Source organism: Hemiscyllium ocellatum, chromosome 42, assembly GCF_020745735.1.
Source record: "Hemiscyllium ocellatum isolate sHemOce1 chromosome 42, sHemOce1.pat.X.cur, whole genome shotgun sequence".
Classification (NCBI taxonomy): domain Eukaryota; kingdom Metazoa; phylum Chordata; class Chondrichthyes; order Orectolobiformes; family Hemiscylliidae; genus Hemiscyllium; species Hemiscyllium ocellatum.
Window position 1 is genome coordinate 14,939,162 of NC_083442.1, and position 25,776 is coordinate 14,964,937.

A 25,776-nucleotide genomic window follows, 5' to 3' on the forward strand; every position below is an offset into this window, starting at 1 on the left:
TAATGCACTTGCTAAGTCAAGGGCTTGCTTTATTTGTATTACAGGGGACCCGGCCTTGTGGCTTGGAAGCTGTTTTGTGGCTCTTTAGCACCTTCTTTGAGCTCCTAATCTTTTCTAGTTGGATTGCTTTATGCAAAAGGTTCAAAAACAAAAGCCACGGAAAGAAAGAGCCATAGATGTAGTTTTACTCTCTCAGCTGCAAGGTTTATTTCCAGATGTTTCGTCACCCTACTAGGTAACATCTTCAAAGAGCCTCAGGCGAAGGGTGACGAAACATGTGGAAATGAACCTTCAACCTCAGCGAGCAAGCCTACATCTAAAACTTCAACCTGAGCTACAAATCTTCTCAAAAATCACTAAGTAAGAACCATGCTTTAGTTGTAGTTATCTAAAAAAGTTTGCACTTTATCTCTAAATGATTATTTAAATGATTTGTAACCATTATTTGTTGATGTTATGAAAAGAAAAATTCAAGTGAGCTAAAAATTACATAGAAGTCTTCAGGGATGCGCCCAAAACCTTTTTTGTTTTGGCTTCCAGGGAACCCTAGTTGAAAACTCTGGATTATTTGAATAAAAATACTAAATAAATCTGTTTGTTTGATGTAACTGCAGTCTGGTCATAGATATATACGTTCCATTTGAAAACAAGATTTTATGGTTGCACCTTATTATTTCCAAAAAATGCTGAGATACCCCCATGTATGTGTATGTGTGATGTGCTGTTAGAATCTATTTTTACAATGAGCAAATTGTATGGCAAAATATCTAACTCTCCGTATCTTAAGTGACTTTCAAAGATTACTTTGCTGACAAATTTATGACTTAAAGTCCATTTGCAGTTAAGTCTTATTATATACAAATTTTCTTAACCCCACAAAAATGTACTGTGCACCTTTTCCCTTGCTACTGAGAGTCTGATCTTCACTTATTTGAAGGTATTAAAATAAAATTGAAGGAAATTACTTCTGGAGGAGATGATACACACTGCGGTCTATGTTTGTGAATACTACTATTTCCAAGGTTTTCAAGAACATAACCCCTATAGAGTCATAGAGATGTACAGCGTGGAAACAGACCCTTCAGTCAAACCCGTCCACGCTGACCAGATATCCCAACCCAATCTAGTCCCACCTGCCAGCACCCGGCCTATATCCCTCCAAGCACTTCCTATTCATATACCAATTCAAATGCCTCTTAAATGTTGCAATTGTACCAGCCTCCACTGCTTCCTCTGGCAGCTCATTCCATACACGTACCACCCTCTGTGAAAAAGTTGCCCCTTAGGTCTCTTTTATATCTTTCCCCTTTCACCCTAAACCTATGCCCTCTAATTGTGGATTCCCTGACCCCAGGGAAAAGACTTTGCCTATTTACCTTATCCATGCCCCTCATAATTTTGTAAACCTCCAAAAGGTCACTCCTCAGCCCCCGACGCTCCAGGGACAACAGCCCAGCCTTTCCCTGTAGCTCAAATCCTCCAAACCTGGCAACATTCTTGTATATCTTTTCTGAGCCCTTTCAAGTTTCGCAACATCTTTCCGATAGGTAGGAGACCAGAATTGCATGCAATATTCTAATAGTGGCCTAACCAATGTCCTGTACATCCACAACATGACCTCCCAACTCCTGTACTCAATACTCTGACCAATAAAGGAAAGCATACCAAACGCCTCCTTCACTATCCTATCTACCTGCGACTCCACTTTCAAGGAGCTATGAATCTGCACTCCAAGGTCTCTTTGTTCAGCAGCACTCCGTAGGACCTTACCATTAAGTGTATAAGTCCTGCTAAGATTTGCTTTCCCAAAATGCAGCACCTCACATTTATCTGAATTAAACTCCATCTGCCACTTCTCAGCCCATTGGCCCATCTGATCAAGATCCTGTTGTAATCTGAGGTAACCTCCTTCACTGTCCACTATACCTCCAATTTTGGTGTCATCTGCAAATTTATTAACTATACCCCTTATGCTCGCACCCAAATCGTTTATGTAAATGTCAAAAAGTAGAGGACCCAGCACCGATCCTTGTGGCACTCCACTGGTCACCGGCCTCCAGTCTGAAAAACAACCCTCCTCCACCACCCTCTGTCTTCTACCTTTGAGCCGGTTCTGTATCCAAGTGGCTAGTTCTCCCTGTATTCCATGAGATCTAACCTTGCTAACCAGTCTCCCATGGGGAACCTTGTCGAACACCTTACTGAAGTCCATGTAGATCACGTCTACCACTCTGCCCTCATCGATCCTCTTTGTTACTTCTTCAAAAAACTCAATCAAGTTTGTGAGACATGATTTCCCACGCACAAAACCATGTTGACTATCTCTAATCAGTCCTTACCTTTCCAAATACATGTACGTCCTCTCCCTCCAAAAGGAGGATTTCCTCCAACAACTTGCCCATCACCGAGGTCAGGCTCACTGGTCTATAGTTCCTTGGCTTGTCCTTACCACCTTTCCTAAACAGTGGCACCACATTAGCCAACCCCCAGTCTTCTGGCACCTCACCTGTGACTATCGATGATACAAATAGCAAGAGGCCCAGCAATCACTTCCCTAGCTTCCCACAGAGTTCTCGGGTACACCTGATCAAGTCCAGGGGATTTATCTACCGTTACCCATTTCAAGATATTCAGTACTTCTTCCTCTGTAATATGGACATTTTGCAAGATGTCACCATCTATGCAAAATACTCATTTAGTACCTCCCCCTTTTTCTCTGGCTCCACAAAGATCGTCTTGCTGATCTTTGAGGGGCTCTATTCTCTCCCTAGTTAACCTTTTGTCCTTCATGTATTTGTAAAAAGTCTTTGGATTCTCCTTAATTCTATTTGCCAAAGCTATCTCATGTCCCCTTTTTGCCCTCCTGATTTCCCTCTTAAGTATACTCCTACTGCCTTTATACTCTTCGAAGGATTCACTTGATCTATCATGTCTCTACCTTGCATATGCTTCCTTCTTTTTCTTAACCAAACCCTCGATTTCTTTGGTCATCCAGCATTCCCTATCCCTACCAGCCTTTCCTTTCACCCTATGAATTGCAGGACATTACAATATGACAAGATCTGTTATTAAAGTAGACGAGCAGGAGGTTGGAAGAACACAGCAAATCAGGCAGCATCGGGAAGTTGAGAAGTTAACGTTTTGGGCATCACTCTTCAGGGCTGGGGGTGGATGTTGAAGGGAGCTGCAGATAAAAGGGGGTGGTGGGGCGGGGGGAGGGGTGAAGTGGGTATAGGTGAAGACAAGTAGACGGTATGACTTGGTTGGTCAGTGGGAGAAAGGAATCTGGTTGGTGGCAGGTAGTGGTGGAAAGGAGGGGGAAGCACTGGGAAGGGAGTCAGAAGATGGGAAGGGTGGTTATTTGAAATTGCAGAACTCAATGTTGAGTCCTCTGGGCTGTAGGCTGCCCAGGCGGAGGATGAGATGTTGTTCCTCCAATTTGCACTGTGGTTCATTTTGGCAATGGAGGAGTCATGTGAGAAATGGAGTGGTTGGGGAATTGAAATGGGCAGTGACTGGGAGGTCCAGTCGCCCCCTACGTTCGATCTGCCCGATGTAGAAAGGCCACATTGGGAGCACTGGATGCAATAAGCTAGGTTGGAGGAGAGGCAGGTGAATCTCTGTCTCACCTGGAAAGACTGTTGGGGCCCTGGATGGCAGTGAGGGAGGTGCTGTATTGGCAAGTTTTCCATCTTTCTCGGTTGCTTGGGGAGGTGAGGTTCGCTGGGTTCAGGGAGGGCTGTGGAGAGAGATGGGGAAGATGTTCTTGGTGGTGGGGTCTAGTTGGAGTTGGTAGAAGTGTTTAAGGATGATGCGTTGGATGCAGAGACTGGCGGGTTATAGGTGAGGACTGGGAGACTCTGTCTTTATTGCTTTGGAAGGTGGGGGATTAGAGCAGTTGAATGGGGAATGGAGGTGGTGCAGCGGAGGGCTGTCTGAATGACAAGAGGAGGAAAAGCACGTTCTTCAAGGTGGGTGGACATCTGGGAAGCGTGAGTGGAATGTCTCATCGTCAGAGAATATATGATGGTAATGGAGGAATTGGGAGAATGGGGTGAAGTTCTTGCAGGATACTGGGTGGGAGGAGATGGAGTCCAGGTAGTTATGGGAATGTGTAGGCTTGTAATAAATGTCTGTCTGGAGACTATTGCTGGAGATGGAAATGGTGAGATCAAGAAAGGGGAGGGAGTCTCCGCATCTATTGCATTCTCCCCCCCCCCCCCCCCCCCCCCCCCCCCCCCCCCCCCCCCCCCCCCCCCCCCCAATTCAAATAACCTCCTTCCCCAACCCCTGACTCCCTTCCCAGCCCCTCCCCTTCCCTTCCACTGCTCCCCGACACCAACCGAATTCATTCTTTCCACTGACCAACCAGGTCATACCCTCTGCCTATCTTCGCCTACCCCCATTCACTTCCTGCCCCTGCCACCCCCATTATCTGCAGCTCCCCCCACACCCACCCCCAGTCCAGAAGAAGGGTTACACCCAAAGCTTCTTGATACTGCCTGGCTTGCTGTGTTTTCTCAGCCTCCTGCCTGTCTGTTTTGGATTCCAGCAAACTGCAGGTTTTTTTTGTCTCTAACCAAGATCTTTTATAAAAGCATGAACAAAAATCATTTTCAAGTGAACACAGAATGCTAGAGAAACTCAGCAGCTTCTGTGGAGAGAGAAAGAATTAATATTTTGCTTCTAGTGTGACTCCTCTTCAGAAATAGTTTTCAGTTTTATAGTAAATTCTACTGTTACAGTTGCATTCAAATTAGAAAAGTGCTGTTCTGGTTAATTTGGTTCAATTTTTGATTTTTTTCTGAACTTGCACATATTCATGTTTGATACACAACTTGAATGATATGCAAAGAAAGAAAATCAAAAGATGCAAAAATAGTCAATAAGCATAAATAATTTAGATTTGTTTTATTTTTGTCTTGATGCTTTGAATTTATGTATGTCTTTTATTATGTATGCAAATTATACATGCCACCAGAGCACTTTGTCATTTATTGATTTCTGTATTGTTGAATTTCTGTCGAGTGTCTCAATTTTGATTTTACAGATTTTATAAAAAGCTCAAGTAAATGTTGCATTTTACTACAGATCCTGTGATAGACTGATTCTTGTTTTATTTTGGCACTGAAATAATTTTTAAAGGGAACTTAAGGTGTCCAAGATACTGTGTAGAGTTCTTTGCTGATTCTTATGACAGAAATCAAGTCCTTGAGACTCAAAATAACTGTTTTGATTTAAAACCAGTGTTCTTCTGATTGGGGGTAGTATAGGAATGTTTCGCAATTATATATTCAATATAATTTTCACCTGCTTTTCCTGTGAATTTACAACACAGCAACAGGCCATTTGGTCCAGGAGATCTATGCCAGTGTTAATGATTCACCAGCGCTTCCTCACATTTAACTTTGTTGGGCCCTATCAGCATATCTCATTCCTTTCTTCTCATATATTGGTCTTACAGCGCAGATGTGTTTATTTTAAGCAGTCGATGTGATGGTGATGGTTCACTCCATGTTCTAACTGCTGTGAACAAAGAGGGAGTCCTTGGCCTTGCTGGACTGTTAATCCAGAGGCCCAGACAATGTTCTGGGGACTTTTTATTTAAATCCTGCCATGGCAGCTGGTGAAATTTGAATTCAATAAAAAAAAAGTCTGGAATTATGAGTCTGATAATGAACACAAGTTCATTGTCGATTGTTGGAAAACCCCATCTGGTTGACTAATGTCAGTTAGGGAAGGAAACTGCTGTCCTTACCTGGTCTGGCCTACACGTGACTTCAGACTCACAGTAATGTGGTCGACTCTGGATGGATAATGACTGTTGTTCTAACAAACCCAAATAGGATTTATCAATATGATCAATATGGTTTTATTATAATGCTTCGCTTGAATAAGGAATTGTTTAAAAAAATTTTCATTTCTGTTTTTCAGAGTTCATTTTTTTTACATAACCAATGTGAATGAGAAGTACCCATGAGGACGGAGTCAGTTAATTGGTTTGCCTGGCGATAAGGGGATGGACGGCTATGAGATCTGAAGACGACAATGCTTTTCAATGACCACCTTTGACTATACTTACGGTCTCAGTGTTGCCCACCAGGTTGGCGCATTTAACACGAGAGCTCTGGACTGACTTTGATCAGCAGTGAGCAGCTGTCTGCTATGGAATCTGGTCGAACAAGCAGAGACCGAGAGAAGGAGAAAGGGGAAGATATTCGGCGACCTAATAAGCAGACATCGCGGAGTCCCCATGGCACTCGTCCTGGCTCAAACCAGTCATCTGGGGTTCTTATGGTTGGACCAAACTTCAGGGTCGGCAAGAAGATTGGATGTGGAAACTTTGGGGAGCTTCGATTAGGTAAGCACAGCTCCTTCATTGCTCAGTCAGATATTTTCTTGGCTACTTTGATTTTAAAACCAACCTCCTGATAGTTATTGAAAAATATCCTGTTCCTAATTCAAACTTGCTGCTGGCAGTGTCTACAGACCAGTGGCTAGCGGAGTGTGTAGCACATCCCTCTTGATAAGAACTGCAACCAATAAGTGTCTTGTTTGTGTGGAACTTGAATATTGCTGTAAAAAAAGGCATGCAGTTGAAGCGTTTTCTCCTGCACTCATCAGGACAGATATAAGTAAGAGCTGCTTGAGGGAAAGCTGATTGATTAGCAAATCAACTCTTACTGGAGTTTTTTGTTTAATTCTTAACACACAAAATTGTTCAGCAGATGCTGTCAGCTTGGTGGCAGAGGGTTGTAAATGTGTATTTCTGTCATTGATCTTGTCAGAGCTGTGCAAGACTGGGGCAGGTGACTGCTTTTCAAATCTTCCTCTGTAATCTTTCTGTCTTCATTCTTCCCTTGTTATGCAACCCTCCTTTATCCCACTGAAAGGGCAGAGGCTTAAGCCACCATGACCCAGTTCTCAGCAGCTCCTCCCACAACCTTTTCCATCTATTTCTGACAAAGCCGTTTACAAAATGTATTTCTAAGCTTTTGATCACCTGCCTTATCCGTCTCTGACTTGGCAGCTTGTTAAGCACGTTTATGAAGGGCTTTGCCTTTCACCTCTGAAGGGAGCGAAGTTGTAGATGACCATTAGTTTTGGCATCAAGTGTGGCTCCGATTCTCACGTCAGAGTCCTAGCTCTGGGGTAGCCCTTCCTTTTCCTTCATCCAACTGCCCAATCCAATGTTGAGAACCTTTTTATTCCTCAACTCCAGAAGTGGTTTCCAGGTTCTCCGAACTTTCCATTCCTAGTCTCTTACATTTAACCTTTTATCAATGACCCCTTGTTCTTAACCTCTCAAACTACACTTGACTGGTGACCAGATCCTTTCCCTCCATGTCCAATTGACATCACTTAACAGCTGTTTGAAAGAAAGGGATCTCTGTATATGGGTATTTAGACATTATTGTATGCTGTCAATTCCACGTGACTCTGGTGTGTCACTGCCATATTGCCTTCTGTTGTATTTTTACCTTGCAACACTTCATGAAGCCAGCTCGCTACAGAGTGACCACTGATAAATGATAAATGCCATCCTGGTGACACTCAACCCAAGACTGAATTCAAAAAGTAAAGTAGATTTAATAACAAACTGGATAAAACATGAAGGAAAAAGGAAAGTGCTGAGAGACATGGGAGGAAGAATGTGTAAAGCATAAATGCAGGCATAGGTTTGTCAGGTCAAATGGCCTTTTGCCCCAGTGTTCATTATATATAACTCCATGCAGACATTTGTTACCTCCACACACCTTTTGTTTAAACCATAGCAGGACCATTAGCTTTATTAACTTGTTTTTCTGTCGGTGCCCCAGAGTCGATATTGGAGGGTGGTTTGGACCCTGTACAGTAATTAGGTGGCACTCCTAGTTTTCAAAGCCATAAACAATTGCGTATATGTTTGGATACAGGCCGGAACTAGCAGCTGTTACATGTTCTTGCTGTCAAATGCCAACTCTCATTTGGAGTACGTTTTGGTTGTTACTTCTATAATTAGAATGTACTGTTGAAAGTTACATTTATTTTCAAATTGGTGGTCTTTACATAGTGCACGTACCTTGTCATACATTGTATAAAAATGTCTTAGTCTGCTTTCCTGAGTACTTGCATCATGTGTCTCTGGGGTATTTGTTAAGTTTAAATGTATAGATCAATAACTTGCAAATGAATAGTGACAAAGTTTAAAGGATGAGGAGGGAATCTGATTGAAACTGGCTGAATACTGAGAAGTCTTGACAGAGTGCATGTGGAGAAGATGTTTTCAGTACTAGCAGAGACTAGGACCTGAGGGCACAGCCTCAGAGTGAAGGGGTGACCTCTTAGAACTGAAGTGAGGAGGAATTTCTTGAGCTAGAAGGTGATTAATTTGTGGAATCCATTGCTGCAGAAGGCTATGGAGGCCAAGTCACTGTGTCTATTTAAGACCAAGGTAGGTCCTTGATTGGTAAAGGGATCCAGGGTTAAGTGGAGTCGGCAGGAGAATGGAATTGAGAAACTTATCAGCTATGATCAAATGGAGGAGCAGCCTTAATGGGCCAAATGGTCAAACAAAGTGCAATGTGAAGAACCAAAGCCTCACTATACGTTTCATACCATGGCTCAGGGGGTCGAACTTTGGCCTCTGAATTAGAAGATTGTGCCTCAGAGACTTAAGCACAGAAATCTAGGTTGACAGTATCTATGCAGTGCTGAGGGAGTAATCCTGCGATTTGTTTGGAGATTAGTTGCTATAGTCTTGCTGTTTCTCTGGCTTTTTTTTTAAAGCTTCCATAGGTTCATGTCTCAATGTTATTCATCCATCTGATTATCCTCTTTCATCTCTTGTTTCCACCCTCAGAATTCTCCTTCAAAAAATAACAAGAGTCCAGAAACAGTGCCTTCCTGTTCGGGTGGGTGAAAGACAAGGCTGGTGGTAGAGAAATTGACATTTTGGTTAAGAAAAAAAAAGGAAGCATATGTCAGGTATAGGCAGCAACGATCGAGTCATTCCTTAGAGTATAAACTCAGTAGGAGTGTAGTTAAGAGGAAAATTAGGAGAGCAAAAAAGGGACATGAGGTAGCTTTGGCCAATAGGGTTAAGAAGAATCTGAAGGGATTTTATAAATACATGAAGGACAAAAAGGGTAGCTAGGGAGAAAATAGGGCCCTTAAAGATCAGCAAGGCAGCCTATGTGTGGAGCCGCAGGAGATGGGGGAGATACTGAGCTAGTATTTTGTATCAGTGTTTACTGTGGAAAGGACATGGAAGAAATAGAATATGAGCAAATGGATGGTGACATCTTGAAAAATGTCCATATTACAGAGGAGGAAGTGCTGGATGTCTTGAAAAGCATAAAAGTGGATAAATCCCCACGACCTGATCAGGTGGACCCCAGAACTCTGAGAGGCTAGGAAAATGATTGCTGGGCCCCTTGCTGAGATGTTTGAATCATCGATAGTCACAGGTGAGGCGCCAGAAGACTTGGAGGTTGGCTAACATGGTGCCACTGTTTAAGAAAGGTGGTAAGGACAAGCCAGGGAACTATAGACTGGTGAGCCTGACATCGGTGATGGGCAAGTTGTTGGAGGGAGTCCTGAGGGACAGGATGTACATGCATTTGGAAAGGTAAGGACTGGTTTTGTGCATGGGAATCATGTCTGACAAACTTGATCGAGTTCTTTGAACAGGTAACAAAGAGGATTGATGAGGGCAGAGTGGTAGATGTGATCTGCATGGACTTCAGTAAGGCATTTGACAAAGTTCCTCATGGGAGATTGGTTAACAAGGTTAGATCTCATGGCACACAGGGCGAATTAGCCACTTGGATACAGAACTGGCTTGAAAGGTGGAAGACAGAGGGTGATAGTGGAGGGTTGCTTTTCATACTGGAGGCTTGTGACCAGTGGTGCGCCACAAGGATTGGTGCTGGATCCATTACTTTTTGCCATTTATGTAAATGATCTGGATGTGAATGTAGGAGATATAATTAATAAGTTTGCAGATGACACCAAAATTGGAGGTGCAGTGGACAGTGAAGAAGGTACAACAGGATCTTGATCAGATGGGTCAGTGGGCTGAGGAGTGGCAGATGGAGTTTAATTTAGAGAAATGAGAGGTGCTGCATTTTGGAAAATCAAATCAGAGCAGTACTTAGCGCTTAATGGTGAGGTCCTCCTGGAGAATGTTGCTAAACAAAGAGACCTTGGAGTGCTGGTTCATATTTCCTTGAAAGTGGACCTGCAGATAGATAGGATAGTGAAGAAAGCATTTGGTATGCTTTCCTTTATTGGTCAGAGCATTGAGTACAGAAGTTTGGAGATTATGTTGCGGCTGTACAGGACATTGATTAGGCCACTTTTGGAATATTGCGTGTAATTCTGTTCTTCCTACCGGAAGGATGTTGTGAAACTTGAAAGGCTTCAGAAAAGATTTACAAGGATGTTGCCAGGATTGGAGGTAAAGGGAAAGGTTGAATAAACTGGGGCTGTTTTCCTTGGAGTGTCGGAGGCTAAGGGGTGACCTTCTAGAGGTTATAAAATCATACGGGCCATGGATAGGATAAATAAACAAAGTCCTCCCCCTGGGGTCGGGGAGTCCAGAACTAGAGGGCAGAGGTTTCGGGTGAGAGGTGAAAGATATAAAAGAGACCTACGGGGCAACTTTTTTACGCAGAGGTATGGAATGGACTGCCAGAGGAAGTGATGGAGGCTGGTACAATTGCAGCATTTAAAAGGCATCTGGATGCGTATATGAATAGGAAGGGTTTAGAGTGATATGGGCTAAGTGCTGGCAATTGGGACTAGATTAGGTTAGGATGTCTGGTCGGCATGGACGAGTTGGACTGAAGGGTTTGTTTCTGTGCTGTATATCTCTGACTCTAATTGCTGCCAGGACAAGGCTGTCAGGTCTTGGTTTTTAAAATCTGGACTTTGTGTCTTTCTGTCTCTAACTGTGCTTGGCAATTCTTTTGATTCTTGAACAACTGCTTTTGAGCTAACCCACTCATTTTTCTAGTACGGTACGTCTTTTTGAAAAAAAAGCACAGGAGGCTATTTTGTCATTATTGCTGTTTGTGGTATCTTGCTGTATACAAAATGACTTCCGTGCTTGCCACATCATAACAGCAGCTACACTTCAAAAGTTATTTATTGGCTGCAGGTTCTTTGTCTTGATCGAGAAAGGCACAATATGAATGCAAGTCCATTCTTTATAGATTGTGGAAATCAAGCCGCTTGCATTTATGCAGTCCCTTTAATGTAGAAAGATGTCTCAAGGTTTGCTACTAGCAAACAATTGACACTGAACGAAATGAATACATTTGGGAACCTACCAAGAGATTTTTCTCACCCAGCAGTAGAAATGTCAATTATGCCTCAGTGGGTAGCACACCCACTTCTGAGTCAGAAGGTTGTGGGTTTGAGTCCCATTCCAGGATATGAACACAGAAGCTCAAGGCTGATGCTCCAGTGCAGTCACGGAGTGCTGCATTGTTAGAGGTACAATATTTAGAGGAGCTGTTAATCTGGGGCTGGATCTGCCGCCTCAAGAATCCTCTACACTGTTTCAAAGAAATGCTGGAGAATTATGTGACAGCCTGTCCAATATTCACCCCTTAGTCAGCATCTCAAACAAATGATCTGGTTATTATCACCAAGCTTCGCATGGGTTGGCTTCTGCGCATTCTCCGTAACAGGTGTGACTTTCAAATGGACTCAGTGCTGTGAACCACTTTAGGATTCCTGTGATAATAAACAGCACTTTATAAATGCAAGACTTTTGATTTTCATCAGAGCTGACAATCATTTCCATGCTACTTTTCATCTGTCTTAACATACCATTGTCTTTCCCAATTTTATTCCTGATAACTTCTCTGGATAAGTTGAAACTTACAAGCCCGTGCTATCATCAATAAGTTCAACGAGGCTGGAGCCTTTCATTCAAGTTGATTATGGAGCAGGCTTCTGGGAGCTTCAATGAATTTGAAGAGTCACCTGGAAAAACTTGCAAATCTCTGATAGGTGCTGTGTGAATTGGAGCTGGGGGACGTTAGTGTTGTAATGGTTCTGACAATGATGATTTTCCTCAATGTTTAAGCCAAGAACATTCCCTGGGGTCGGGGAGTCCAGAACTAGGGCATAGGTTTAGGGTGAGGGGGAAAGATATAAAAGAGACCTGAGGGTCATGCAGAGGGTGGTACATGTATGGAATGAGCTGCCAGAGGAAGTGCAATGTTGAGAAGGCATTTGGATGGCTGTATGAATAGGAAGGGTTTGGAGGGATATGGGCTGGGTGCTGGCACGTGGGACTACATTAGGTTGGGATATCTGGTTGGCATGGACGGGTTGCACTGAAGGGTCTGTTTCCATGCTCTACATCTGTGATTCTGTGACATGAAGGTGACATCCCAGTTCACTTTATACCTTACTGCTTAACTGTGCTACAGTTATCCTGTTAAATACTGTACGAGTACATGCCACATTTGGAAAGGAGTAATGTTAATTAACTTGATGTCTTATGGACTGTTAACTTCCTTCTTTGTCCAAGATTTATACCCCAATGTCTCTATCTGGCTCAATGTCAAATTATACTTCATACTGTGCCTGTGAGGCATCTTGAAGCACAGTGCAATGTTAAAGGCACTATACAAATTCTAGTTATTGCATTGTCTTTGAAGTGGTTTTCTGTCATATTGCAGGGACAGTTTTCAGATTTATTTGAAGTGCTGCTAACTAGTGTTTCATCTTGATGCTGAATATGCAATTAATTATTTACTTGTAAGAAAATCTGAGTTAGATTCTGTTCAGTTAGCTACTGACTCTGTAGCCTTTGTCCTGGAGAGGTACTGAGGCTGTGAAGGGTTAGCTTGGAGAAAGCACTTCAGTAAATCCGGTGTGGAGGAAAAGCCTGTATGTCTGAGCCATTCCATTGTTTAGAGGAATTGTGAATATTTTTACGTCCGCCGAATGTGGAAAAATATAACTAGTTTTTTGAAGCACTAGAAATGAACAGTCACTTGCTAGCGCAGAACTTGAACCTTGTTGAAAAGGGGGAACACTTGGCTGAAGATTTTTATCTTATGCTTATCAAGACAAGCCACGAATGATAAATTTCAAAATGATTTGTTGTGATTTCATTCTCACTCTCTTGTAATCTCTTGTTTGTGCTTCCTGTTGTTCAGATTGCTCTTTCTGAGAGGTTCAGGGACCTCTTTAAACCTTTCACCAATCCTACTTTGGCTTCCTATAGACCTTTTTGTTCTCTCAAAGCCCATCTCCATTGCAGTGGTTCTTATAGGCATGAGTCAGACCACTGATGAAATGTTGAGAGCAGTTTTGGACTCCTTTATCTCAGGAAGGATATATAAATATGGGAGATAGTACAGCAAAGATTCACTAGGCAGATACCAAGTATGGAGGGATTGTCTAATGAGAAAAGATTGAGTAAGTTGGGCCCGTCCTCATTCGGTCCGACCTGTCCATGCCGACCAGATATCCCAACCTCATCTAGTCCCACCTGCCAGCACCTGACCCAAACCCTTCCTATTCATATACCCATCCAAATGCCTCTTAAATGTTGCAATTGTACCAACCTCCACCACTTCCTCTGGCAGCTCATTCCATACACACACCACCCTCTCTGTGAAAAAATTGCCCTTTAGGTCTCTTTTATATCTTTCCTCTCTTACCCTAAACCTATGCCCTCTAGTTCTGGACTCCCCAATCCCAGGAAAAAGACTTTACCTATTTACACGATCCGTGCCCCTCATAATTTTGTAAACCTCTATAAGGTCACCCCTCAGCCTCCGATGCTCCAGGGAAAGCAGCCCCAGTCTGTTCAGCCTCTCCCTATAGCTCAAATCCTCCAACCCTGGCAACATCCTTGTAAATCTTTTCTGTACCCTTTCAAGTTTCACAACATCTTTCCAATAGAGAGGGGACCAGAATTGCACGCAATATTCCAACAATGGCCTAACCAATGAGTATTTAGAAGATTGTTCTCAATCTTATTGTAATATATAAGATTGAAAGGGGCTTAACAGGTTTGATGTTGAAAGGTTGATTCCCTTTATGGGAGAGTCTATGACCAAAGGGCAGAAGCTCAGAATAAGAGGGAGGTAAAGCAGGAACAGGGTTTGTGCAGTTGCTGAAGATTCGGTTAAAATGCAAAGATAGCTCACATCTGAGGGAGAAGGTTAAAAACATCCTTAGTGTTGAAAACAATAATTGAACACTTTGACTAGTGAGAGATGTGTTATCAAGATGCATGACCATTCTAGAAACCATGTAAACATTGAATGAGAGGAAGAAAGGAGAAGACAAAATATGAAGGTTTTAGATTTTACCTCGTGAAGTTTGCAACTGATGCTATTCTAATCTGTTCTGGTACATCATCTCTAGATGAAAGCAAGGCTACCAAAAGGAAAATTTCAAGTTAAAATCATGTGATTATAGTTCAAGGAGGCCATTTAAGCCATTTCACCAATGCTAGCTCTTGGAAAGCCCAGTTTCCACTGCCCTGCATGTTTTTCAGTTGCATATTCTGTTATGTTTAGAAAGTTGTTTCTGCCTTTACTACAGGCTCAGGCAGTGTGTTTCAGATAACCTCCATATTGCGAAAGAAATGTTTTTCCTTACGTTGCCTTTGGCTTCAGGTAATATGGAGGGAGGAGGCAGGAGAACAGGTTGAAGCGGACTTGTCTACTTTACATCATTGCAAAAATTACGTAAATCTCAAATGAGCTTCCTTCCTGATCTCTTCCCTCTCCCCAAGTAGTGTCCTGCAAACTGTCATGTGGTGGTAGATGTAATATTACATAGGCTGCGTGGGCAGGATGAGTTACAATGAGTTACGTCGTTGCATTGTAGGCAAATGGTGTGCTAGGTGCCACATGGGATTATGTTGGTTTCAGGCAACGGATGGTGTGCTATATTTATTTATAACATCTATAGTTTGATTTTGTTTCATCTCTTTCCCCCCTCCTCCTTTTCCATCTCCCACACCTTTGTATGTTCACGTGAGTTAATCACTGGCACTATTTTTTCACTTTTTTTTAATGGCTAAAGCTTCTCCATTGGGCAAGTGGACCTGTGCAGTCAGGGAGGGCCAGTGTTCAGCACTTTGGGTAGTTAAGTACATTTAATCTGGTTGGAGGAAAGTATAGAGGGGATGTCAGAGGCGGGTTCTTTACACAAAGTTGTGAGAGCATGGACTGCATTGCCAGCAGCAGTTGTGGAAGCAGGGTCATTGGAGACATTTAAGAGACTCCTGGACATGCATATGGTCACAGAAATTTGAGGGTGCATACATGAGGATCAGTGGTCGGCACAACATCGTGGGCTGAAGGGCCTGTTCTATGTTCCATGTTCTATACAGAATCCTCCTTCCAGCTGGGAATGTTTGGCATCTTTGAAGCAGCCTAACCTTCACACAGGCTGTGTTTATAGAGGGCAGCATCTGACATGAGCAGTAGGATGCCTTTGTTAAACAGTCGTAGCCTTTAATTTTGTGAGAGCTTCCCAGCTGCAGAATGAAGGCTCCCCACACTTGGAGATGCAGTAAAGTTTCCACTGGGATTTTTCCGAAGGTCCGTGGGAAGCCCTCTGGATTTAGCAGAGCTTTATAGAAGAGCCCTCTGGTTGAAAATTTATAAGTCAATAATACGTACCAGCTGATATTTAATGGACTGGGTATTTATCCTTTGACTCTAAGGCGGGGGTGTCGGTGCATCACAGAGTAATAACATGCAATTATATGGCATCTCTAGCACAGAGGAAAGACACGTCTCAAAGCACTTTACAGAGGTGCGAAGGAAACAGAGCCAAAACAGAAAGATTAGGAGGGGTGCTTGAACTATACATATGCCCCTCCTGTTTACATTTGTTGATGCAAGTTAACAGAACATTTTTAAATTGTGTTATAATCCCTTGGTTTCCCATCTGGTACTTTCGGAGAGTATGTCACAGACCCAGCAGGTTCCAGGATTGAAGGTGGCAAAACAGACGCCCTTTGCATTGCTGGGAGCAGCTTGTAATTTATGGCACCGAAGCAAAGGATCAAGTATGCGCATCAAAGTTTTTGAGTTATAATCTTATTGTTGAAATACCTGTCACTTGTGTGCTGAGATGACTAAGCACCAGGTGTCCACTTGTGATGTATGGTGGTTTTTCAGCTTCTGTCTGATTGCATGGAGACAAGAATACAATCATAATATTTCATAATATTTGTTAAACTTCTGCTAGTAGACGATCCCATAACTGTTGTCTAATGTTTTGGCAACATGAATCAAAAGGGTAGTCCAAATGGGGACCTTTTTTATATTAATCATTAGTGATCTGCATGTATTTCAGTTGATTCAAAAATAAGATCTCTACTTGGTGATGTCCTGCCAATTAGTTTGATGGAATTGTTGAGGGAGGTGTTTTTAACTGCGATTTCTTCCTTCTTGCTCGCTTCATCCACAGGCGTTTGAAGTTCTCAATGTAATAAGATGTGCTGTTTGTTTTGGGTAATGTAACAGTGATACAGTGAGTCAGTCTGTGCTGACAGAGATTTGGGACAGCGTGCTGTAAGAAAGTGGAAATGTCTGATCCATAGTTAAAGGTAACTGAGCACAAAATGTACCCAATAACCAATGACGTAGTTACATTGATATATTGACTTGCTTGTCGAGCTTTGCAGTATATGTGGTGACAGGTTCCTTGTTTCACCCACTGCTCTCAGGAACTGTACTCCCTGTACCTGACACTGTTGCTACCTCTGTTCACATGCTCCAAGGATGTTGCTTTTATATTGATGTTATAGTGTTGCTCATCCCTACTTGGAGACCTTCCTTTAAATGGTGTCACTCAGTGACACATTGAATAACTGCAAGAAAATGGCTTTCTAATGGCAAGCAGTGTTAGCTGCATTGCTTCATGTTAACTTGTGAACCAGCTTTTCAGTTTATCCAAACATGCTTGTGTCCAGCTCTCTGTCCATCCTGCATGAATGCTTAATAACCAGATCAAATTTCCGTTGTTGGTTAGGTATTCTTCCAAACGCTATTGTGTTGCATTTATTCAATTCACTGGACCCTCTAAAAAGGGTAATTTGAAGTTGCTTCTGACAAGGGCTGACGTGTTCTGTCTTTGTGAATCTAAATGCCTGAGGCACTTTCACAGCCAGTCCTAAGCTGCAAACAAAAAATGCTGGAGAACACAGCGGGTCAGGCAGCATCCATGGAGAGAAAGCAAACTAATGTTTTGAGTCTGAATGACATATTGTTTTCAGTACAGATTCCAGCATCTGCAGTAATTTGCTCCAGTCCTGAGCTGCCCTGTAATGCCTGGTATTCATTTACCGTGAGCAGCTTTGACAGAAGACTTGAATTGTTTAGGGTGAATATTTTTTACATTGAATGTTTCCTCATTGAGAGTTTACAGTGCAGGGAGTGCCCATTCAATCCTTCCTGGTGTTTAGGATCCACGCAAGTCTCCCTCTCATGTCTGCACACCATATCTTTTAACCCCTTTCTCCCATGTGCTTATTTAGCTTTGTCTTTAAACGTCTCTATGCTATTTGCGTAAACCACTTTTGTAGTAGCACGTTTTAGCTTCTTACTATGCACACTGTGAGGAGAATGTTTGTTGTCATATTTGATATTGCTGGAAGTACCTTCCATTAATGTCATGATGAATTATAATAATATTTGAGTCTCATTAAGGTTGTTCTCCGGCCAGTTTGAATCCCAGGGGCTGGTATGCTTATTTACAGCTGTCTATTAGCGTATATTTCTTCAGGTTGTTGATTGCAGACTATCCTTCTTATTTATTTGAACCACTGTAACCGCAAACATTGGAAGATCTTTCCTGAATGTTGAGACGTTTTCCAGAAATTCCTGGTAATGTGTATAGGAGTTGTTATTGCAACCAGCCCTGACAACCATAACTTTCTCTCGACACTGGAAAGGAAAACTATGACACAACACAATGTGTATAAGGAGGTGTAATTTAAGCCACTTCCCATTTCATCTAAGCGAGAAAATACAAATGTAGGTAATCTGAAATAAAAATGCAGCTTGTGCACCATCTTGGACAAAACAGTTCACCTATTTGACACCTCATTCACCTTAAATATTCAATCCCTCCATCCCTGCAGCAGCAATATGTACTGTCCACAAGATGCACTGCAACAACTCACCAATGCTCCTTCAACAACATCTTCCAAAATCCATGACCTCTAGCCCCTCTGTGGGTAACTGCAGCATGTGCATAGGGACACCATCACCTGTTCCCCTCCAAACCACACACTATCCTGACTTAGAACTCCGGAGTGGGGGTGGGGGGTTCATTTGCTTAATCGAATGCCGGATAACACAGTTTAGCCGTACATCGGTACATCGGACCTTGCGTTCTTATTCGGATAATCTAAAATTCGCATAATCGAGATTCCTCTGTATATTGTCCTTCCTTTATTGTCACTGGATTCAATCTTGAAATTCCTCTGCACAAAATGCAACAGTTCAACAATTGGCTCCTGACCACCTCAAGGGGAGTTTGAGAAATGTAATAAATACTGCATGAGTGAATTGAAAATGTTGGTTAGTGCCACTATCTCATCTCTGTAATGGGAAATGGGCAATACTTCACCATTTCAGTTAGGGTTCTCATTTTGAGAAGATTTGTAGCTCAGGTTGAGGTTCTGGATGTAAGTTTGCTCACTGAGCTGGGAGGTTTGTTTTCAGATGTTTCATCACCATACTAGGTAACACCATCAATGAGCCTCCGGTGAAGCACTGGTAATTTGCCACTCTTTTTGTTTGAGTTTAGGTTTCCTTGGGTTGGTGACATCATTTCCTGTGCTGGTATTAAAACCCTATGTAATGATAACTTTGTGATGTAGGTTTGTGTATAATCTTCAAGTCTCATACCCATGTTTAGAGGCTGGAGTACCTGGAAGCAAGTTCTTCATGATTGTCTCTCCTGGTATTAATAGTTGTTCCTGAATATCACCTCATTCAAGCATGATGAACAAATGTTTCCTTGATATTTGAAAAATAGCCAACCAATAACAATGAAAGCTGAAGCCCTGATGTCAGTGATTGACAAGTAAGCTAGTTCTACATAAATCCAAGTTTGATGCACAAATGTTTTGAAATAAAAATCTGTGTAAATATTTTTGGCAAAAATCTTCTGTTTCTTAAGATAGATCTTGAATGCAGTGGGACTGCTTGATGCACAGGAAAGTTGGTGAGTACTTACGGAGGAGATTAGTTCAGAGAGAGCTGGTGCAGACACAGTGGGCCAAATGGCTGCTTCCTGCACTGTAAAAGGTCTGTGATTGTATTCGGGGGCTTGATGAAGATCTCAAAAGTGAATGCAATTGAAGCACACAGTGCGTGGAAAGTGCAGGAGAAGTGGGCGTTGACAGCATGGAGGAGAAAGTGAGGTCTGCAGATGCTGGAGATCAGAGCTGAAAATGTGTTGCTGGAAAAGCGCAGCAGGTCAGGCAGCATCCAAGGAACAGGAAATTTGACGTTTCGGGCATAAGCCCTTCACCAGGTGATTCCTGATGAAGGGCTTATGCCTGAAACGTCGAATTTCCTGTTCCTTGAATGTTGACAGCATGGGCCAACATTGGCATAGGGTAGTGAGGGAGCTCAAATAAAGATGTATGATTGAAAGGCAATCCAGCCTTCACTGGGGAATCAAACTATTGAGAATTGAGGACCAACCTCCTTTTTCCCGTGTGTTGTCAAAAAAAAACTGAGGGTTCGCATTGAAATGAAACAACTGCAGTGGTGCTAGTTGTACTGAACTGTTAATTGCGAATTTCCACTTTGGCAGAGGAAAACAAAATGAATTGCTGCATTTATTAATTTTGCTTTTGCAATAGCACTGTTTAGAGCCGGAGAGAATACAAAATAGATTAAAACTTTGGCTCACAATCTGACCGGGCAGGATCTGTGAAGAGAGAAGCAGAGAGTTAATGTTTCAGGTCCGTGATGTTTCATCAGCAGACACAGATCTGAAACTCCTGGTCTGTATGTCCCCTCATGCTGCTTGGCCAGCTGAATATTTCCAGCATTTTCTGCTTGAGTTTTACGTTTCATTATTCCTCACGTGTCTCTGTATTAATGGCATTGGACCTTTCATACCAACCTGAGAGGGACACAGTGCTGTCAATAAGATGCAGTGAACAGCAGTTTAATACTCTTTAATAGCACTGCTGACAGTGCAGCACTTCCTACATTCGGCACTGAAGCTTAGATTGTACACACTCAAGATCTGTGTGAGTCTTGAACCGGTGATATCTGACATTGTCGAATGAATTCTGGTTATTTTTAGTTTTTGTTACAGTAAAAATCTTGACTTGAAATTTTGTGATCCTTAGTCAGTCACTAGAAATTTAAATATCTTTATCAGAAATATTAGTCTACACGAGGATTGTAACAATGTCATTGAGCCATTTATGGGGGAACGCAGCCTCTGTGTACTATTTGGCTAAATATTTTAGATTCAAGTTTCATTAGGTGAAATTTGAAGTTCGATAAAAATTTGGATCAATGAGAGAAAGTAATGAATGAAGTACATGAGATGATGTGCTAAGCAATTTGGACTTGCATGTAATCTGAGTTGGGTCAGTTCTGTAGATGGAGGGAAAGTGGGAGTAGAGTTGGTGATGCACCGATCTCACAGTATTTGTAAATAGGCTCGGTGCAAACTGTTTTGATTGGAAAATATGGGAGAGACAATTTATGGTGTTAACTCAATTGGACTCTGTCTGAGGTAGACCTCTGAGTGATAGACTCAGCCCTGTAGGTATCCCATACTGTTCTCATATGAATAAAAGACGCGCTGAGCTCAGCTGTCTCTCAGTTTAGCTGAATGCATCTTGAATGCTATGTTCCATACTAGTCACTGAAGTCCATACTAAAACCATGGACTTCAGTGATTAGTATGGAACATAGCATTCATGGAATATGTGCAGCAAAAGGTCAGGAAGTTATCCCTCAGGTTGGGCCTGAATTTTCAGGAGCCTTTTAGATCAGCTTGGACTCTTCCACTTATTATCGTCTACTGTGAACAATATTGGAAGTCAAACCATTACTGTGAGATAAAAGAAGCTGAATGGACACTGGTGTAAGTTAAGATCAGGACCAATGTCAGGAAGTTTTTCCTCTTAAAATGATTGATATTTGGAATGACTTTTCAGATCTAATAGTGGAAGGAGACGTTCTAGAGGCAGTCAAGATGCTGTGGAGATAGGATGGGGGCGTGAGGTTGAATCTGTAGATTATATATGACGTGAGATAGGCTAGTAGTTCTATCCATTTATCTTTGAATTTCTCCATTCCTATAAATCGTACAGCAATAGCAAAAGTCACTTGATTGTGTAAGATGTGTCATTGTATGTTGTGAAGACCGAACACACTGGATCCGGTTTGTAGCAGAATGGCGAGTAGACCACGAGTTCTGTCACTAATACTTGAAGAGAAAACAGAACAGCCTTGTAAAGCACCTTATGTCCACAACATCCTAACCAACTGTACTTTAGCCATTTGAGTACTTGTAACAATTGTTGTTCTTTGCAGCCAAGGTTGATTATTCATAGGAAGATCAAGGGGGGAGGGATGAAGTGCACATTTCTTTAAGTGAGAGAAAGAAGAAATGGCCCCATTGACCGTTTCAGATATTGTGTGCCTGATTGAAAATGTGTTGCTGGTCAAAGCACAGCAGGCCAGGCAGCATCTCAGGAATAGGGAATTCGACGTTTCGAGCATAAGCCCTTCATCAGGAATGATGAAGGGCTTATGCTCGAAACGTCGAATTCCCTATTCCTGAGATGCTGCCTGGCCTGCTGTGCTTTGACCAGCAACACATTTTCAGCTGTGATCTCCAGCATCTGCAGACCTCATTTTTTACTTGTGCCTGATTGATCCAAGGTATTTCCACAGTAAGTATTAAATAGCATAGTTAAGATGTGGAACTTGCCACCTTGTGGAGAAATTGAATTGAATAGCATAGACGTATTGAAAAGATAATTGTGTAAATACAAGAGAGATCGAAAAGAATCGGAGAATAGGCTAATGGAGCTTGATAGGCGAAGGCTTGTGTGGAGCATGCGCATTTGAATGAACTGTTTGCACTGCATGGCCTCTTGGTCTTGTACCAGTGACAGAATTACTCCTTTGTTGTTCAATACCCAGTTCTGGAAACAAATGTAATTTGTGGCTGTTTAAATGTAAATACGGACTAAATTCTTGATATCCTCTACTGTGTATTTTCAACTGAAGTGCGGACTTTCCTAGATTTTTTTTTTGACTTTGGGTATTAAGACCACATGGGAACCCATTTTGTTCAGAGACATATTCAAGGAAGCCCAAATTAGTATATGAAACTTTCCTGCTGATCAGGCTGCCTGTTGTTGGGGATTGATTGCAACTGAAAGGTAACAGAAATAAGCAGAAGTATATTGACAGAAGTAGTGATAAAACAGAAAGTATATTGACAAAGGCAAATGGGGAAGAAATAGGCCATCTGAAAATTTGCATAATAGCCCATGTAGCTAAGGAGTAACAGCAAACTGCCTGAAGTTGCACAATGAATTTTTGTTTCTTCAGCTTTGGAAGATTTTAGTTTTAATACTGTGTATCTGTTCCTGACCTTAGATGACAAAGTAGTTTATTTTAATAAGTGCCATGCCGAGTAGTATAGGCAAATATAGCTTTTCAAAGCTTACAGTCGTAGCAACAGATGCAGTTTTGGTTAAGCTGGTCTTTAATGTTGTCTCACTGCTTCTTTTGCTGTCAGCCTCCTGTTCTTCTGTTTATCCTTCTGGTGGTGATTAGGTTCCAACCTTCTGCAATTCCAAAGAATTCCCTTGGTCTTCTGATGTTATTCAAGTTCTCTTGTTCTTCCAGTCTCATCCAATGCTGCTTTGCTGATTACTCTGAGCCGGAAGTTAAATTTAGTTTTTTGAAGGAACCCACAAAAATATTCCTCATACTTGCTGGCATGCATCTTCCTCCACCTGATTGTGCACATGTTCATTTTTTCATCTCTGTCAATGCTACTTCATGATCAGACTGCAAACAGTTACTTTTTCAATCCCCTTCCTGTGTGTGGAATGACACTTGTTTCCTTCACACCTCCATTAAGCAGAAGGAGAGAAAGCTAGTTGGGGAAAAACTGATCACACAAGCTTCCAGTAAGGTGTTAATCATCGAGGCTCATAGTTGTAGAGCTGTACAGCATGGTCTAATTTGTCCATAGAAGAAAAAACTATCTTGGAATTGTACATAAACGACGTTTGAAAGGCATTTGGACAAATAGTTGGAGAGGAAAGGTTTGGAAGGATATGGGCCAAGTGCAGGGAAATGGGGTTAGCATCGGATTTTTAGTCCGGCAACGTTTTCAGTCCGTGGCAGCACGGTGGCTCTGTGGTTAGCACTGCTGCCTCACAGCGTCAATGACCTGGGTTAGATTCTAGCCTCGGGCGACTGTCTGTGTGGAGTTTGCGCATTCTCCCCGTGTCTGCGTGGGTTTCCTCCAGGTGCTCCGGTTTCCTTCCACAGTCCAAAGATGTGCAGGTTAGGTGGATTGGCCATGCTAAATTGCCTGTAGTGTTAGGTGCATTAGAACATGTAACATAGAACAGCACAGCACAGCACAGAACAGGCCCTTCAGTCTATGATGTTGTGCCGACCATTGATCCTCATGTGAGGTAAATCTAATGTACGAACTCTCAAATTTCTGTGACCATATATATGTCCAGCAGTCTCAAATATTCCCAATGACCTCGCTTCCTCAACTGCTGCTGGCAATGCATTCCATGCTCTCTCAACTCCCTGTGTAAAGAACCCGCCTCTGACATCCCCTCTATACTTTCTGCCAAACAGCTTAAAACTATGACCCCTCATGTTAACAATTTCTGCCCTGGGAAAAGGTTTCTGGCTATCAACTCTATTCATGCCTCTCATTACCTTGTACACCTCATTTAGGTCCCCTCTCTTCCTTCTTTTTTCCAATGAAAAAAGTCCAAGCTCAGTCAACCCTCCATTCCAGGTAGCATCCTGGTAAACCTCCTCTGAACCCTCTCCAAAACATCTACATCTTTCCTATAATAAGGCCACCAGACCTGAACACAGTATTCCGAGTGCGGTCTAACCAAAGTTTTATAGAGCTGCAATAAGATCTCACTGCTCTTAAACTCAATCCCCCTGTTAATGAAAGCCAAAGCACCATATGCTTACTTAACAACCCTGTCTACCTTGGTGGCAATTTTAAGGGATCTATGTACCTGCACACCAAGATCCCGCTGTTCCTCCACACTGCCAAGAATCCTATCCTTAATCCTGTACTCAGCTTTCAAATTCGACCTTCCAAAATGCATCACTTCGCATTTATCCAAGTTGAACTCCATCTGCCACCTTTCCATTGCCATCCTGTCAATGTCACACTGCAGCCTACAACAGCCCTCTATACCGTCAACGACACCTCCAACCTTTGTGTCGTCTGCAAACTTGCTAACCCATCCTTCAATCTCCTCATTCAAGTAATTAATAAAAATTACAAAGAGTAGAGGCCCAAGAACAGAGCCCTGTGGAACACCACTCACCACTGACTTCCAGGCAGAATAGTTTCCTTCCACTACCACTCGCTATCTTCTGTCGACCAGCCAATTCTGTATCCAGACAGCTAACTGTCACTGTATCCCATTCCTTCTGACCTTCTGAACGAGCCTACCATGGGGAACCTTATCAAATGCCTTACTGAAGTCCAAATACACAACATCCACTGCTCGACCCTCATCAACTTGTCTAGTAACATCCTTAAAGAACTCAATAAGATTTGTGAGGCATGATCTTCCCCTCACAACGCCCTGCTGACTGCCTTTAATCAAACCATGCTCTTCCAGATGGTCGTAAATCCTATCCCTCAGATTCCTTTCTAGCATCTTGAGTCCATGGTGCCTCAGTGGTTAGCACTGCTGCCTCACACCACCAGGGTCCCAGGTTTGATTCCAGCCTCAGGTGACTGCCTGTGTCTGTGTGGGGGTACTCCGGTTTCCTCCCATAGTCCAAAGATGTGCAGGTCTGGTGAATTGGCCATACTAAATTGCCCATGGGTTAGGTGCATCAGTCAGAGGGAAATGGGTCTGGGTGGGTTATTCTTTAGAGGGTTGGTGTGGACTGGTTGGGCCAAAGGGCCTGTTTCCACACTGTAGGGAATCTAATCTAATAACTTCAGAGCTGCTAAACTGTTAGGGCGGCACGGTGGCACAGTGGTTAGCACTGCTGCCTCACGGCGCCAGAGACCTGGGTTCAATTCCCGACTCAGGTGACTGACTGACTGTGTGGAGTTTGCACATTCTCCCCGTGTCTGCGTGGGTTTCCTCCGGGTGCTCCGGTTTCCTCCCACAGTCCAAAGATATGCAGGTCAGGTGAATTGGTCATGCTAAATTGCCCGTAGTGTTAGCTAAAGGGTAAATGTAGGGGAATGGGTGGGTTGCGCTTCGGCGGGTCGGTGTGGACTTGTTGGGCCGAAGGGCCTGTTTCCACACTGTAAGTAATCTAATCTAATCTTGCAGATGACAGACATGAGACTGACTGGTCTGTATTTGCCAGGGATTTCCCTATTGCCTTTCTTGAAGAGAGGAATTACATTTGCCTCTCTCCAGTCCTCAGGTACGACTCCAGTGGAGAGCGAGGATGCAAAGCTCTTCGCAAGCGGCAAAGCAATCACATTTCTTGCTTCCCAAAGCAGCCGAGGACAAATCTGGTCTGGCCCTGGTGACTTGTCAATCTTAAT

General features: G+C 42.7%; 1 protein-coding gene across 3 annotated transcripts in view; it reads left to right on the forward strand.

Moving 5' to 3' along the window:
• Window positions 1-25,776, forward strand: part of LOC132834850 (casein kinase I-like) — a 214,830-nt gene that overhangs the window by 37,405 nt on the left and 151,649 nt on the right. For all 3 annotated transcript variants that reach the window (XM_060853927.1, XM_060853930.1, XM_060853929.1), the window contains one exon: window positions 5,935-6,361. In XM_060853927.1, coding sequence (XP_060709910.1) covers window positions 6,166-6,361 — 196 coding nt within the window. In that variant the 5' untranslated portion in view covers window positions 5,935-6,165. The remainder of the gene's footprint in view (window positions 1-5,934; window positions 6,362-25,776) is intronic.